This window comes from Ambystoma mexicanum, chromosome 4q (genome assembly GCF_040938575.1).
Source record: "Ambystoma mexicanum isolate Mex_15411 chromosome 4q, UKY_AmexF1_1, whole genome shotgun sequence".
Classification (NCBI taxonomy): domain Eukaryota; kingdom Metazoa; phylum Chordata; class Amphibia; order Caudata; family Ambystomatidae; genus Ambystoma; species Ambystoma mexicanum.
In genome coordinates this window covers 1,039,331,957-1,039,347,939 of record NC_090928.1, presented here as the reverse complement: position 1 = coordinate 1,039,347,939, position 15,983 = coordinate 1,039,331,957, and the positions used below count along the sequence as shown (strand labels likewise).

The following is a 15,983-nucleotide window of genomic DNA, read 5'->3' as shown; positions in this document are numbered from 1 at the left end:
AAGATGAGAAGCGTATACGATTCCGTCGCTACCCAAAATGCTACTTCGCTTCAGCTACACAGAAAAAGAGAGGAGTCGCAATCCTCCTAGGCCAAACTCTCCCATTATCACAGATCTCCATCAAAAGAGACCCGAAAGGCAGATTCCTGCTCCTGAAAGGACTATTAGTCGAACTACCGATTACCTTAGTCGCAATCTACAGACCAAACAAAGAGCAAGACCAATTCCTCCGGAGCCTTCTCCCAACCATCACGGCCTTCTCCGCTGGCCACCTCCTAATCGGGGGGGGGGGGAGAATTTCAACCTCCCTCCAGACCCAATGGTGGATAAGACGCTCCCAGTCTCCAGGGAAGACTTCAGCAAATCCTTGGCTCTAGCCGAATTCCTGAGGGAAACCGAGACGATAGATATCTGGAGACTACGCAACTAGGGAAAAAGAGATTACACCTTCTTTTCACATGTACACAGAGGCTACTCGCGGATCGACCTCCTGCTTGCCGCTAACCCCATAGCCCCCTGCGTGGAGAACATTCAAATTGGGCCTATAGTAATCTCGGACCACGCGCCAGTCACGATGTCTCTGCTTCTCCACGGAATGCCCGAACCTACCCAGAGACAATGGAAGCTGCAAGACCACATCCTCACCGACCTAGCGGCTAGCTCCGACCTATTGGAGGCGATCCAGAATTATTTAATTGAAAACACAAACCCAGACACTGCAATAGCAACAGTATGGGATACCATGAAGCCGGTAATCCGGGGGGTGGCGATGGATTCCTCTGCCAGACTCTAGCGCCAGAATGTACTGAAGCAACGAAAGCTAGAGGACAGACTTGCAGAACTAGAAAACAAGCTCAAAAAACGCTACGCGAAAACGACGCAACAAGAGCTAAAAAGAGCAAAAAGAGAGCTGGAAATCCACCTCGCAGACCGTGCCACCAGGGCATTAACCTATACCAAACAGTATTACTACCTTAACAGCAATAAAGCGAACCGACTCCTAGCACACAAATTGAAGAAGCTTCAAACTAGGAACGACATCCAAGCCCTGCTAGACGAAAATGGCTTGCCACACCACCTGGACCCTGACAAGCTGGAGATAATGATGCGGCACCACAAGGAAATTATGGCGGGACCACCGACACCACCCCCAGCCATTGCTCAATTCTTAGCCTCCATCCCAAAACCGCAGCCAGTGCCCTCAATCCCTGAGTTGGAGAGCCCAATATCAGCAGAGGAGGTCAGTGAAACGATCCGACATCTGAAAAATACAACGCCCGGGCCAGGCGGTCTTTCCTCTAAATTTTATAAGAAGTTCGCTCACTTGCTAGCACCGCAGCTAGCGAACCTATTCAACTCCTTTCTCTCTACCGGTTCCACAACAGCGTCCATGAGCGAATCAATAACAGTACTGATCCCAAAGGACCCAACGCTGTGTGCCTCATACAGACCCATAACTCTGCTAAACAACGAAGCGAAAACTTTTGCCAAAATCTTGGCGAACCGGCTGGCCCCCCTCCGCCCCGAGATCATCCACCCAGAACAAGTGGGCTTCATCCCGGGTCAGGGCACCCAAGACAATATCCGCAGGACCATCAACATCATAGAGTCAGCAAACAGGCTCAACGTAAGGATAGCAGTCCTCTCCTTAGACGCGCACAAGGCTTTCGATATGCTTGACTGGGGCTATGTAAAGGAAACCCTGCAACATTTTGGCTTCGGCCCAAACTTCATAAAATTGGTCCTAGCCATCTATCAAAAACCGTCAACTAGACTACGCCTTAACGGGGCCAAATCTGACTGCATAAACATAACCCGGGGGACGAGACAAGGATGTCCACTCTCCCCACTCATCTTTGCCCTGTCGATGGAGCCGTTCGCGGATAGGGTCCGCCGAAATCCATCTATATATGACCTCACATTCAAAAAAGAAACCTACAAAATCGCCAAATACGCAGACGATGTGCTCCTTACACTCACCCGACCAGAAGAATCAATAAAGGCCTTGCAGCGAACCCTAAAAGAATTCAGGATAGCCTCAGGATTTACGATAAACATAGCTAAATCAGTGGCTCTGGGCGTCAGCATCCCAAATAGACTCAAATCCAATCTCGAGGTGAAGTTCGGAATCTCATGGGCAAAAAGTAGCATCACCTACCTAGGAGTCCAGATTGCCAACAAAACAGAGAAGCTGTATAAGGCAAACTTCCCGGCACTCTTCAGAGCCCTGAAAATGGACATCAACCGATGGAAAACTCAAGAAATCTCCTGGTTCGGCTGCATCACAGCAATAAAAATGAACTTGACCCAACGGTTGCTATATTACGCACAAGCACTGCCCATACCGATCCGTGAAAAGGCCCTGCACAAGCTCCAAAGAGAGATCCTGAACCTCGTCTGGGAGGGGAAAAAGTCCTGTATCCCAAAACGCATCATGCTCCGAAATTCAGCCCTGGGAGGCCTAGGGGTCCCAGACGTGGCGAGATACTGCCTGGCAGTCCAACTGGCCCCAGCCTTTGCCTGGAAGCTTAGCGCTAACCGCCCCAGGTGGCTACAACTGGAAGAAGACTGGAGTAAGACCCCGCTAGAAGTTCTACCTCACTCCAAAGAGCCCAACGAGACCCAAGATTTAGGCCCCTTAACAGCAACAAAGAACACGGTCGCCAGCTGGAAAAAAGCAGCCCGCCGATGGAACTTTAGAAACCCAACAGGCCCCCTCACGCCTATCTGGGAGAACCCGGACTTCTCGCCGGGAGTCTCTCCAAACCAGTTTATAGAATGGAGGACTGGGGGCTTGGGAACCATGGCAGATTTCTTCGAGAGTGGACGCCCCCTAAATTTCGAGGAGTGCAAAGCAAAGTTCAGGATCTCGGAAACTGAAAGGTTTCGCTACGCGCAACTGAGGCACTGGCTGTCGAACCCGCAAGTCAGGAAACAGGGCAATAGGGAGCTAACGGCATTAGAACTTACCCTCACAGCAAATCCCCCGAAAGGGAAAATTTCTACATTATACAAAATGCTAGACAGATCAGACCCTACTAAAAAAGAACCATACATGCTGAAATGGGAAGACGACATCGGAAGACCGATTCAAGCAGAGGAATGGAATGGCAACAGATATGGGGCCGAGCACAAAAAAGCTAAAAATGCTAACAAACAAAGAAAGTGCATTTAAAGTCTGCTACAGATGGTACCGAGCTCCCGCCATAATAAACAGATGCAATCCAGCGATCCCTGCTCATTGCTGGAGAGGGTGACGAGAGAGGAACTCTTGTCCACCTCTTTTGGTCCTGCCCAAAAGCCACCTCATTCTGGGAAAACATTCTAGTACAGATTAAAGCTATCATCGGGCTCAGCATCCCCTGGGACCCTGGAATAATCCTACTAGGCGCTACAGGAGAAGGCCAATTTCCCCTTACAGGCTGCCTAGCGGTCCTATCCGCCAAAATTGCCATCGCCCAACTCTGGAAAAACCCCGAGGGCCCCTCCATACAAATGTTGTGGACCAAGTGCTGGGAAATCATGGCAGCCGAGAAAGACACGTCCATCAGGCTAGGCAACAAATCCAAATTCGAACGCATATGGGCCCCCTTCATGGACTATGTTCAACAATTCCCGGGAATAGCAAGACGGCCCCCCACACTGCGATGGATGGAAACTCAGGACTGAAAAGAACAAACCTATACTAAGCTTGAAGTCCGCGAGGCCTCTACACTTCCCCGGGCCACTGACAGCCAATCAAACCGGCCCCTAACTGCACCGAACCTACTCCGAATGTCTGGCCCGAAATACAGCTGGAGAGACGCACTGACCCCCTGAAAGAACCCTACTACTGAACTAAGATGTCATTTGCTCCTACTGTGCATAAAGCTCCATGCCCTACCCCCTCCCTTGTCCCCGTTCCTCAGTTATTATTATAATTTTGTTCTGTATATTAATGCATAACTTGCCATGACAAAGTTACATACAGTGCCGCTTTTATCTCATTAATGCTATAATTGACCTTCTAAGTATGTAACACTCAGAGAACCGATATTACCTGTTGTGCCATAAAACAATAAAAATAATGTTGGAAAAAAAAATAATATATTCCAACTGTCCAATCAAATTTGGAACACCAAGGGTCACAGCATAACTATATGCTGATGACCTTGTCATTGTCGACCACACATTTAAAGGCATGAAAATGATCCTAGAAGAGCTGGGCCGTTTTTCAACTGAACACGGCTTGAATATTAATCTAAAACAATCTCAAATAATGTTGTTTGCGCCAAAAAAGGTGTATAGACCCAAAATGGAATTGAGTTGGGGTATGATTGAATATACAGAATCCTATAAGTATTTAAGAGGGATTATGGATAGTAGAATTGGATACCAGTGAATAATTGAAAGAAAGACGCAATGAGCTAAACAAATAACAAAGCTTGCGCATCGTTCTGTATTAAACTATGCAAGCTATTCCCTGAAGGGTATATTAGTATATTAATGTTATACATGCAGTGGCTCGTACCGGTGATTGCTTATGGGTTAGAAGCCCTCTCGATTAAAAACCTATCATGTTTAGATAAAATAGAGTTGTTTTGGGCAAAACATACTTGGCCATCTTGCCCTATACAGTTTATCAGAGTTGAATTTGGGGTGATATGCCTAAAAGCTCTTATTCTTCAACAAAGAGGTCTCCTCCCTTTGAAGGCTATTTGCCATCCTTTGAGTCACATGTTACGTATAATAGGTGTAAATATAATTCAATTGACGAGAATCCATAATTCCAATAAATATGAAGACATGTGAAGAGACTTAAATACTGAATTAAAAAGTGTCAAGTATTCGATCCCATTGTGGCTGGTACAGTGCCATTAAAACTGCATTAAAAAAAAAAAATGTGAAAAAAGACTGGGAAAATAATGTTATTAATATGAGCGGTCTCCACAATTTTCCTCAATTAGATGGTATTGCTCATATGTATCGCTGTCCTCAAGTGCATTTTATACGTTGTCCCAACTCTGAAGTTCGAAGATTCCAGCTATTGATGAGAACCAACCAATTGCCAGTTAGGGCAACATTTGGCTCCCAATGGCAATTTGCAAAAAACCAACGACATTGTCGGATTTGTAATGTAGTAGAAACGTTTGTGACAGTTGACATATTCTAACTGAGTGTCCTGCTTTATCCTCAGTACATAAGTGTGCGTATGCAAAGTATGTACAACAATATGCCTTTATTTCGTCTGTGCACATTTGGCATTACTGTTTAAATGCACCCAATGAATCTGTACTCATTTCCTTATGCAATGTGCGGATCACAGCAGAAACTTTTTGAATCCGAAAAAAAGAGACCAAATTAGCAGTGTTATTTAAGCACATTGCACTTCATAATATATGACCTATAACAACGATAAGTATTAAGTCACAAAAACGTGTAGGAAATTGCACACATTTATGAACTGCTATGATTTGTAATTTCAACTGTAATTGCATTCACTTGTTAACAAAATACTGCTTACTAAAGAGTACTGATACGTCTGATATGTAATGAATCATTGTTTGCATGTTTTCTAGAATTAATACGAATTTATGAATAGTAAATGACTATGTATTGTGGAACGTAGAAACAGGATTGTTGATGTAGATTGATGTTGTATGCATTTTTTGTATGGTTATTTTATGTAAGATACAATTTGTAACAGTTGTAAAAGTATTGGAAGTAAAGACAACTATAACAAATAAATTAATAAATGATAAAATGGATACATTAATGGTTGCATCTCACATCCGGTTATATTTCTATATTAACATCATCCAGCTTTGTTACTTAGCTTTTCCATTTTCCTATAATGAATATCTAAATTACCTTATTTAAAGCATGCCCAACATGCGGATCACCATTTGCATAAGGGGGCCCATCATGAAGACAAAATTCTTTTTTTGCTTTCCTCTCTCTCTGCCAGGAGTACAACTCTGAAAAGCCACATTTCTGTTAAAAGAAAACAGAAGTTAATATTTTGCAATAGTCAAAGCTACCAATGAAGAACATCCTTATATTCAAATCAAATATATAAAGCAATGAGCAAATTAACCACTTGCATTTAACGGAAGAGGGATTTTAACTCCCTACAAATCAGACCAACATTAGTAAATTACAAATACACAGGCGCCTGCCCCTTGACGCCACCTCAACTGATTTGTTGTGTTCAGACCAGTCACATTACCAGCATATGCCACAAAGAAGAGCTCTATCCCTGTGCTGCCTAAGCTAAAGAGGGGATACAGGAAATTCATTATTTAATTGATGGGAAATAATATCTACAAAGGGAAATACAGCAGTTCAAGAAAACCTTCCAGGTTTTACATTTATCTCCCAAAATTATATTCTATTTGGGGTCAGAACTACTTTACTTTCTCAACAATCATTTATGTCCCAATTCGCTGAGACCACTTTAACGTCACTATTCAACAGTTATGGCCTTAATCAAGGAGTGGATTACATTGTTTCTTAGTTGCATTACAAATTACACTAGTCAAATGATTCTCAAAATGAAGGGCACAAAGTACAAAAACTCTGTTGCACTGTAAATAAACTAAAATATTGAGTTTCGGTCAGAGCATTGCAGGTTTCAAACGTGAGTTGTATTCTTGCAGTTTGAGAGGATGGAGGATTCAGTTAATCATTTGTCCATAGTGAGGAATGTCACTGGGATATTGACTTTAGTTCATCAATAATCCACAGAATCCATGATACCGCATGTAGAAGAACTAACATTAATCGAGGGTGTTGACATACTGTGCGTGGTGATCCTTTAGTTTCGACTTTTGAGCCACTTAAAAGCATAAACTATTGTTTTGGAGGGAGATGGAACATGAGGAGGAACACAGCTTGTGGTCGTTTGGACTTTTACCCACCCATTGACAACCCATGGCCCTGCTTATATTTCTAGCCATTCCCACCCACTGACTATCTCTCCCAACCCAAAGCACAGCCTCATCTGACCTCTTTCAACTATCTCTATCAAGTGATATCAAAATGTGCTCGCCACAGGGCCAGCTAGTGTTAATTCAAAGCAGTCTTTTGAGAGTTAATGGCTTAATTGTGGCAATAAATTAGCTCCTGGGGTAATAAAAATGCAGTATAGAAGGCCTTCAGTCCCTGGATTTATAGCAATGTGTGTCCTCACACATTCTCTTTGCACTGAAGTTGTATTAAAAAAAAGCATTTGCAAAGCCAGTTGTAACTTGTGATGAGCATTAGATTGCCACTTGCCAGGCACTGACTACATATGCTCAGGTACTCCCATAACTGCCCATATGTTGCAGTCTTATGGCCAGATAGTACCATTATGATAGAGCCTGTGAAATGCCTAGCCCACACCTACACAACGAGCAATGCTGTCGGCTTTGCCAATGCTCGTTCCTGTTACTTCCCGTGCGAATTGATATTTAAGCAAGTGATTACCCTCACACACAAGTAATCTTACTTTCAGAAATCAATACAATTGCACCCGTCCCTTATTTAAATATATTCTACCACCAAGGAAGAAACGTGTTACCAGTCATGGCAAACAGTTCACAAGAAACAAGATGAAAAGCAATGTTAGACATGTTTCGGCCTCAACAGATATCTTCAGTAAACTATTTTTATTTATTTGTATGAACTGAACGTCCAGGGTGCGATTTCTCACAGTAATGACATGCACAAGTGGTAATACAGAGAACAAAGACAGTTCCTGTGAAGGGTGCCTTCAGAAAAAGGAGGTGGATTTATTAGAGAAAAAAAAAAAAACAGGTGATGAATGGGTGGTGCAGAAAGAAAGAGCAGAGATGGCAACGGGAAACAGACAAACAAGATTTACATATATTGCCTAGAACCTTATTACACAAACAGATACATAATTATTATAACAACGAGTGTGGCATTGTCCTGCTGGGAGAACAATGGTCAGGTAGTAGGGGAATGGTGGGGGAATGGAAGGTGTCCCTTTGCTGGCTAGCAGGTGGAGTTTGAATCTGGTTTCAAGTAATTGCACTGATGGCCTAGCTTTGATCTCAGGGGGATGGCTTTGCAGTTGAGAGGGGTTCATACTGTTTTCCGGTTTGCTTCAATAGGCACAATATAGAGATTCAAATCTATGGAAAGTTTAACAACTTAGATTCACGGGAGGAGCATAGGTTTAAGCCCAGTGGTCTGCAACCTGTGGCTCTCCAGATGTTTTGGACAACAACTCACATCAGCCCTAGCCAGCTTAGTCAATGGTGAGGCATCATGGGAGTCGTAGTTCAAAACATCTGGAGAGCCAAAGGTTGCAGATCCCTGGGACCACCCTGATGTTTCTATTATCAACTTTAGATAGTTATATGCCTTTTTACTGCAGATTTTTCACATTGGTTTTTCTTTACTGCCATTTTGTAACATTTTGCCATAGAAAATGCTGGGGATACTCCCGACATACCTACTCACCCCACCTTACACCTCCCAACCAACCTCTCACCATACACCCATAACATATTGCCTCAACCGAACACCCCCTACTGCATTTTTGCGGCAAAAATTCAGTAAAAACAATTATTGCAAAAAATAATGGGGTAACATTTTTCTGTAAAAAGACTGGATACCCTTTGATTCACAAATGGCTTTAGGCATCTGTATTGCTCGCCCAGAGTGCACAGACAGTCATTAATCACCAGTGCAATTACGGAGGCAATACTTTAAACGCAGGTTATTTTAGCAATCAGATCCAGTTCAACTGACATTATCTGTCGCCTTTGCCACAATTCCACTACGACAGAATCAAACATCTCTTACTTAGATGTCCTAAGGTGAGAAAAATTCGAGCCACCTATCTATCGACACTAGTCTGCGAACACACATCTTTTGGAGAGGAAGAAGAACTTACGTGGTGGAACAGGTTAATGTCGGGAGAAAAAACCAGATGGACAATTGCGACTGTCAAAATCCTGGAGTCTGCCTTTGAAATGATCAGTTCCAGTTCACAAACCACGAGCAAGAGTAAAATCTCCGAAGCCTCCACTCCATCACAACAATGTTGATAAGGGAGATCAAGCTTCCTTCGGTATCTTCTCCGCGTTCGGACTCCTACGTCCGCTTGAGCCTTACCAACTTCATTTAAGCACTATATTGACCTGGAAGAGGTAATCCCGTTCTCAACGGAATCTGACATAACTACATGAAAGCTCGAGGCGCATCTCATTAAGGGTTGCTGCCGTTCTCAACTGTTTGTAAAAATTCTTTTCATTGAATTGTAAACAAATAAATAAAAAAATACGGAGGCAATACTTTAAACGCAGGTAGACGCAAATATTGCAACCACACACACTCTTAGAAAATAATGAGCACTTATACGGCTATTTATTCAAAGCAACAAGTGATAACATAGAAATAAATCACAGAAGAAACAGAGAGTTCAAAAGAAAATACATCACCGTGGGCGTAACTGGATCCCTCATCTCGCCAGAAGTGGCTAGAAGAACCCAATGACAGCCAGGCCGAGAGCACAACAGCCCACAGGTATGCCGGACGAAAGAGTCCTCCATCCGGCTGAGGTCTCACCTGACAGCTAAGGGGTTCCGCATATATGCACTCCGCAAAAAGGGGTGGCAATTTCTCGAACCTTCTGGCAACGCACTTGCGCATTGATGAGCAGCCGTTGGTTGCCAGCTGGGTCAACCGACAGTAACCTCAAGGAGCAAAGTGCTTCCCACCTCTAAAAACAAGCACCACGGAAAACAGTCCCGTAACTCTAACAAAGCTAGCTTTCCCAGCAGAAATGTCCTTGACTGCATACCAGGTTTGGAAAGCATGTTTTCTTCAGCATCGTGACTCTAGCTCTCAGCAAAATGAGTACAGCTTTTCACTGCGGCATGAAGTAAATATCCATCATGGCTCCGAGTGCTCCCAGAATACACTGCGCACCAGCGCCATGTTTTAGCTCAAGCATAACAGCATTGCAGTATCGACCCTGAATCTCTGCTCTTCTCTACCTCTTTCCCTTCCCTACCCCTTTCCCTTCCCTGCTAATCACCCCATTTCCGCTGTGAACGGTTGCCTGATCCTCATGAATCCCACAGGATTCAAGGCCCTTTCTCCCAGTCTACACCAGCAACCCCCGCCCCACTGCACTGCCCTTGCGGCCCCCGCTTGGTGGCTCCACATCCCCACCCATGAGAGTCGCATGCACTAGCACTTAACCTGAGGTTCTCCCCCTTGGCACTTCCCTCCCAGACCCCCTTCCAGCACTTGCCTACCCCCCTGATCCTCCTTCCATCCCCATCCCCTGCACTTCTACCTCAATGCACATGCACGCACGAAGAACACAAGTCCTAGTAGGACCACGACTGTATATTTATTTTTCCCGCCATTGTTATTATTTCCCCTGTTCCCTTCCTATTTAGCATTGTGTTGCTTTGAAACACAATTCGGTTGTATAAAGTGCCTTACAAAGGCTCAATAAAATAAATAAAAGGTCGGTCATACAGAAGTGCGAACCATGTTGATTTGTAATTTGCAGGAGGCAAACAAGTGAGCTGGCAAGCAATTTATACAAGCAAGATTATTTGAAGATAAGACTAACAATTTATGCATATGAGGCAATTTGAACCCAAAATAAATAACTGGCAAATGACTTCAACAAAGTGCAATAACAAAGATTGCTGACTGGCACGCTGATAATAAGAACTGCAATTTATGGATTCAGAATAAAGATTGACTATAAGGAATTACTTCCCTTAACGTGCCTTTGTATGATTCGATGACCATGGATAGATTTGTAGATAAGGAGTACCTGAAGAGAGTGCTTTTGCATGAGGAGCCATACACCCTGACCTCACTGTATAGAGGTATGACCGAGGGGTTAGGCAGGACATGGGTAAGTTGTAGAGGTTTTAGGCAGCAAAGTTGAGAACTTTATTTAAATGTGAGGAGATGACGTAGTAGGCTTGAGCAGTAGTGGAATTTGCTGAGCCCAACAGTAGAGATCGGGGATGGCCCATGTTAGGTGGAGAAGGATTTTGCTTAAATTGAGTAGGTTCATTCTGGAACCCAGTGGCGATAGCCATGATGAATTATTGGAATTTTAGGTCGCTATCAAAAAAGACCCTGAAGTTGTGTGCCTTGAGGGAGAAGGTCAAGGGGAGAAGAAAGCAGCAGATCGGGGAGTGGGCTTCGCATTGGAGGCGAAAGATTAAACATGATGGTGACGGTCAAGGGAGGTGGATGTTGGAATCAATGAAGACAAGTTAAATAGAGTGAGTGGATGGGTAGAGGAAAGGAAAGCTTGGAGCGTAGTATTCTACTGCATTTATCCATTGGGGGCACAGGGTGTTTCAACCAGAAACACTTCCACAACGGAAACAGTCAATGGGGAAATACTTAATCACTTTCCTACGTATGCATGGCATTTATCTGTCCAGTGGATGCTAGGAAATATATGGAAGGGTGATGGAAGGAGGCATTGTAGGAGAAGTAGTGTGTCTGCAGGAATTAAGGAGGGAGGGATATTCAGTGAGGGGGAGAGAGTATAGGGGAATAAAGTGGCAACGTAAGGATGCAGTGAAGCGGAGGGCCTACCATGACCAAAGATTCAAGCTGCAAAGTCCAATTTTAAATCACAGTCGTGAAGCAAGCAAAAGATGAAAGGTGCAAGTACAATTTGAAATCACAGAGCCTGGTATGAAAATTAGGAGGATTGTATAATCAAATCTTCACTTCGTCCTAGGTATGAGGCCATGAGTCGGGTTTGCACTGAACGTTCATGATCTCTGAAGGAGGAGGGGAAAAAAGAGGGGGTAGAAAAGGGAGGTAAAGAGGAGGGAAATTAGTGTGAGTAAGTGGTTAGGGGGAAGCGGTGTTTGTAGAGAGCAGAAGAGAGGAGGATAGAAAGATCAACAGAGTTCCCATGGTAGGAAGGTTGTGCAGCTTGGTTCTAGGTGATTTGGACCCGCTTTTTTCATCGAACTCTGAAAAAAGAATATTTTATTCAATTTGGCCACAAATGCATGCAGGGGAGTCCATGTGCACCTCCCGGCTAGCGCCAATATTTATTATCACAATAGCCCAATCCCACCCCCCCCCCCGGCCCCAACATATATTTGTGGCCAAATTCGACCAAAATAATTCGACAAATTCGAATCATTCTACTGCGACCACACCTCCCATTCAAGTGAACGTTGACCTTGGAGTGACCAGAAAGAGTGAAGGCAAGCTTTAGCTGGCTGGCCTTTGTGATGTTAGAGAGGTTGATATCATGCATTAGGACCATGGGAATGTCTACTGAGATCGGTTAGAGTAGCAGGTCAAGTTCAGACAAAGAATGTGTGCCAGATGGGTAGTAGATGTGGGAAGGTTGATGTGGGGTAGGACTGAGTAGCTGGATGGAGAGGTGATCAAAGGAAGAGTGTGTTAAGTCCAAGAAGGGCTGTGGTTAGCCATTGCTTATCATAAGGCCAAATAACACCTATTTTAGTATGTCAGGGAGGAGGGGGTTGGGATGTGTTGTCAAAACTTGTGTGGAGGCAGGCACAGTGGTCTTGGGATGGGGGTGACGAGAATTTGGACTCCTTGATGGCTAGCACAATTAGTTTAGAGTGATTAGAGTGAAAGTGGCTGATGATAAATGATTTGTTGCAAAGGGATTGGATGTACCAAATGCACATGGTATTGTCATTAAGAGGGCTTTGGGGCACTGGTGTAAATGGGGGTGTACTAGCCGGAAGGCCCAAATAAGGCCAAACTGAACTTGCCACTATCAGTGCAGCCCTTTGCTATGGACGACTATCACATGGATGCCTGGATTACAGATTAAGCAGTGGCATCTGATGCCTGGGCGAAGCCAATTACCGCCCGATACTGTACACAATGATATAGCTAGGTGAGGAGTTAGGGTGAACAGGAGGTACCTAGTGCGTTGCTCTACCCCCTTGCAGGAGCAAGCTCAGACCAGCGATCAGGAAGTGAAACTTGGTGCTCTATGCAGAGCAAGCCCACAAGTCTTTTCTAGGAAGAACTTTTCAGTATAACCTGGGGGAATGAGGGTACGACCAATAAGGTTATGTGAAATGCAGGGTTAATCAAGCTGTAGATGATGTGGATTTAGGATTTCCCAGACCACTCGATCAACATCAGTCCAACGAGAATACTCGGCCTGCCAATGGATTCTGAGGCCAGTACAGAGAATACATAGAAGAGTTGGGTGACTGGGAAAACCCTGACTACACTGCCAAGGAAAGACAGCGAGGGAGGACAGAGGCCAAAAGACTTGAAGATGTTACAGCACTGGGACTGGTGGCAAGAAAAGATAAGCATTCCCAAAGAGGAATATTTGGAGTATACAAAAGAAAGAACCTAAAGAAGAACCCCCTCACCCCTGAGGATGACATCACTGCATCAAGGACCCTCCAAGTATGAGGGAGCAATTGGGTTGCTGCATGCAGGGCTGTACCTCTATGTCCTGCTATTTAAGGTGGCATTTCCTGTTGGTCTGGACTGTGGGAGAAGGGACGAATTCTTGTGATTCGCCACAGAACACAAAGGGGAAGCTCCCCCTGTAAGGCTAGGCTGGCGAGCCCGCTCCGCAATGTCGTACCTAGGGGTAGAAGCAAGCTGGACCTCACCAGGAAAGACTCCACCTGTGGGTATGTTATGCTTGAACTAAAATGGCGCTGGTGCGCAGTGTATTCTGGGAGCGCTCAGAGCCATGATGGATATTTACTTCATGCCGCAGTGAAAAGCTGCACACATTTTGCTGAGTGTTAGATTCACGGTGGTGAGGAAAACATGCTTTCCAAACCTAGTATGCGGTCAAGGACATTTCTGCTGGTAAAGCTAACTTTGTTATGATTTGTTTCTGTTCTCCGCGGAGCGTGTTTTTAGAGGAGGGAGGCACTCTGCTCCTTGAGGGTGGCTCTCGATTGACCCAGCTGGCAACCGACGGCTGCTCATCAACTGCGCAAGTGCCATTTCCAGAAGGTTCGAGAATTGCCACCCCATTGCGGAGTGTGTATATATGCGGAAACCCGGAGGTGGTCAGGTGAGACTTCAGCCGGAGGACGCTTACGTCCGGCACTCCTGTGAGCTGTGGTGCTCTCAGCCTGGCTGTTCCCGGGGTCTTCCAGCCGCTTCTGGGCGAGATGAGGAATCCAGTTACACTCACGGTGATGTATTTCCTTTTAAATACTTTGCTTCTTCTGTGATTTATGTCTATGCTACTTCTGTGAGTTATTTCTATGTTATCACTGGTTGCTTCTAAACTTTGAATAAATAGCCGTAGAAGTGCCGATTATCTTTTAAGAGTGTGTGGTTGTGAGTTATTGAGTCTTTCTGCGTTCAAAGTATTTGCTCTATAATTGCATTGGTGATTTATGTTTTTCCGTGCACTCTGGGGAGAGCAATACAGGGTACAAGGACGCCCGTTCCTGTGAGGAACTCCCTAAAGACTCCTAAATTCATCTATTCAACCGTGCTCCACAAGTACTCACACAAAAAAGGAACCAATATGCGTTACTGGGAAATTGAAATTGTAAATATCCCTTAACGAGAAGGTCTTTATTCTACTGAGACGAAAATGATACACAACTAAGACAAAGGGCTTCAAGAAGCCACGCGAGAGAACAGGAGATGAGAAGCTAAACCGGGGAAGGCCCACGGCTACATCATCTCAGCAAAGGGTGGAGACTCGTAATTCCGGAGAGCCTGGGAGTTTCGAAAAGGGTGACAAGCTGGAGTCAAAAAAACGGATGTACTGTGTCTTAAGTATTGGAGATAGAGCGAAGCAGTGGCATGGCCACATCAAGCCAATGGTGGACCAGAGGTCCCGTCAAACACGCAGATACCGATACGCGGATGAGACCGCAAGGCACACCAGGCAAGGACATGCCGAGCACCTGTTAGAAAGGACGAGACCTAGACGGAGAGGACACAAGAGAAATAAAGGTTGCGGATGAGTGAAGGAATGAAACGGAAACTCAGTGACGTTATCCCTGAGACAAGCAGGTAACAGGGAAAGTGGGAGACCCGTGAAGCAGATTGTAAATTATTATAGGACATTCGTACTCAGCCCAGTCAATAGAATACGAGTATACCATTCAGAAGAGAAATAAATGAAAATTATATGAACTTTCATACTTGACCCAGTCGATACAAGGAGAATATAACAATAAGAAGAAGAGCAGCGAATGAAAACCATTATGTGAACATTTATACTCGGCTCAGTCAATATAATGGGAATCCATCATTAAGAGGAATTATCGAGAATCATGATAAAAGGTTTCCGATTCAAACAAGTCAAGATAACCAGGAAAAAGACTGGAAAATAAGATCGCTATTAGAGTACTCACACTCGTCAGATTCGAGACAACGAAGATAAAGTAATGAGAAAATGGGAATTGTTATGAAACCATTCCTACTCGTCCAAGAAAAGATATTGCTAGCATAATCCACAGGGACAAAGAGTTGGGAGGCAAAACCCTGCAAGACTAATCAGACTTGTTATAGTCACAGTAAATAAAAGCAACAGAGAATCACAGAAAGGTTGGATGACCGTACTCTGCTAAAAGGGAAGGACAAATACAAGAAATAGAATCAAAGAAAAAAGTAATCAACCAAGAAAACACACTGATGAGAAGAGATATCAGTATCAGATAAAGAGAGTTCCATATTGAGAAGGATAAGAAGAACAGCAAAGTAATATTCCTCCATTGGAGAAGAGTCAGGCATTCCGGTATCCACTTGTTCCTATTACCCTGGTCCTGGATGTTCTCTCACATTGGCGTTGCAGGGGGGAAAATGGTCACCACATCTTCTGTACCAGTACTCAAGTCAACAAGGACATCAAAGCTCTAGTAAGAACTAACCTGATCAGTTATGGACTAGCAGCCTGTAAAAACAATGGAAAGCTGCCCAAATAATTATCAGTGGTTATGATTAATTTTAAGCTTTACATGAAATGGTGTGAACCACCTACTCCTAATCCAGCACTC

General features: G+C 44.3%; 1 protein-coding gene across 1 annotated transcript in view; it reads right to left on the bottom strand.

Moving 5' to 3' along the window:
• IARS2 (isoleucyl-tRNA synthetase 2, mitochondrial) overlaps nt 1-15,983 on the bottom strand; it is a 1,527,005-nt gene that overhangs the window by 1,494,701 nt on the left and 16,321 nt on the right. Inside the window, exon 2 of the mRNA XM_069608590.1 lies at nt 5,851-5,973. Within this exon, the coding sequence (XP_069464691.1) occupies nt 5,851-5,973 (123 nt within the window). The remainder of the gene's footprint in view (nt 1-5,850; nt 5,974-15,983) is intronic.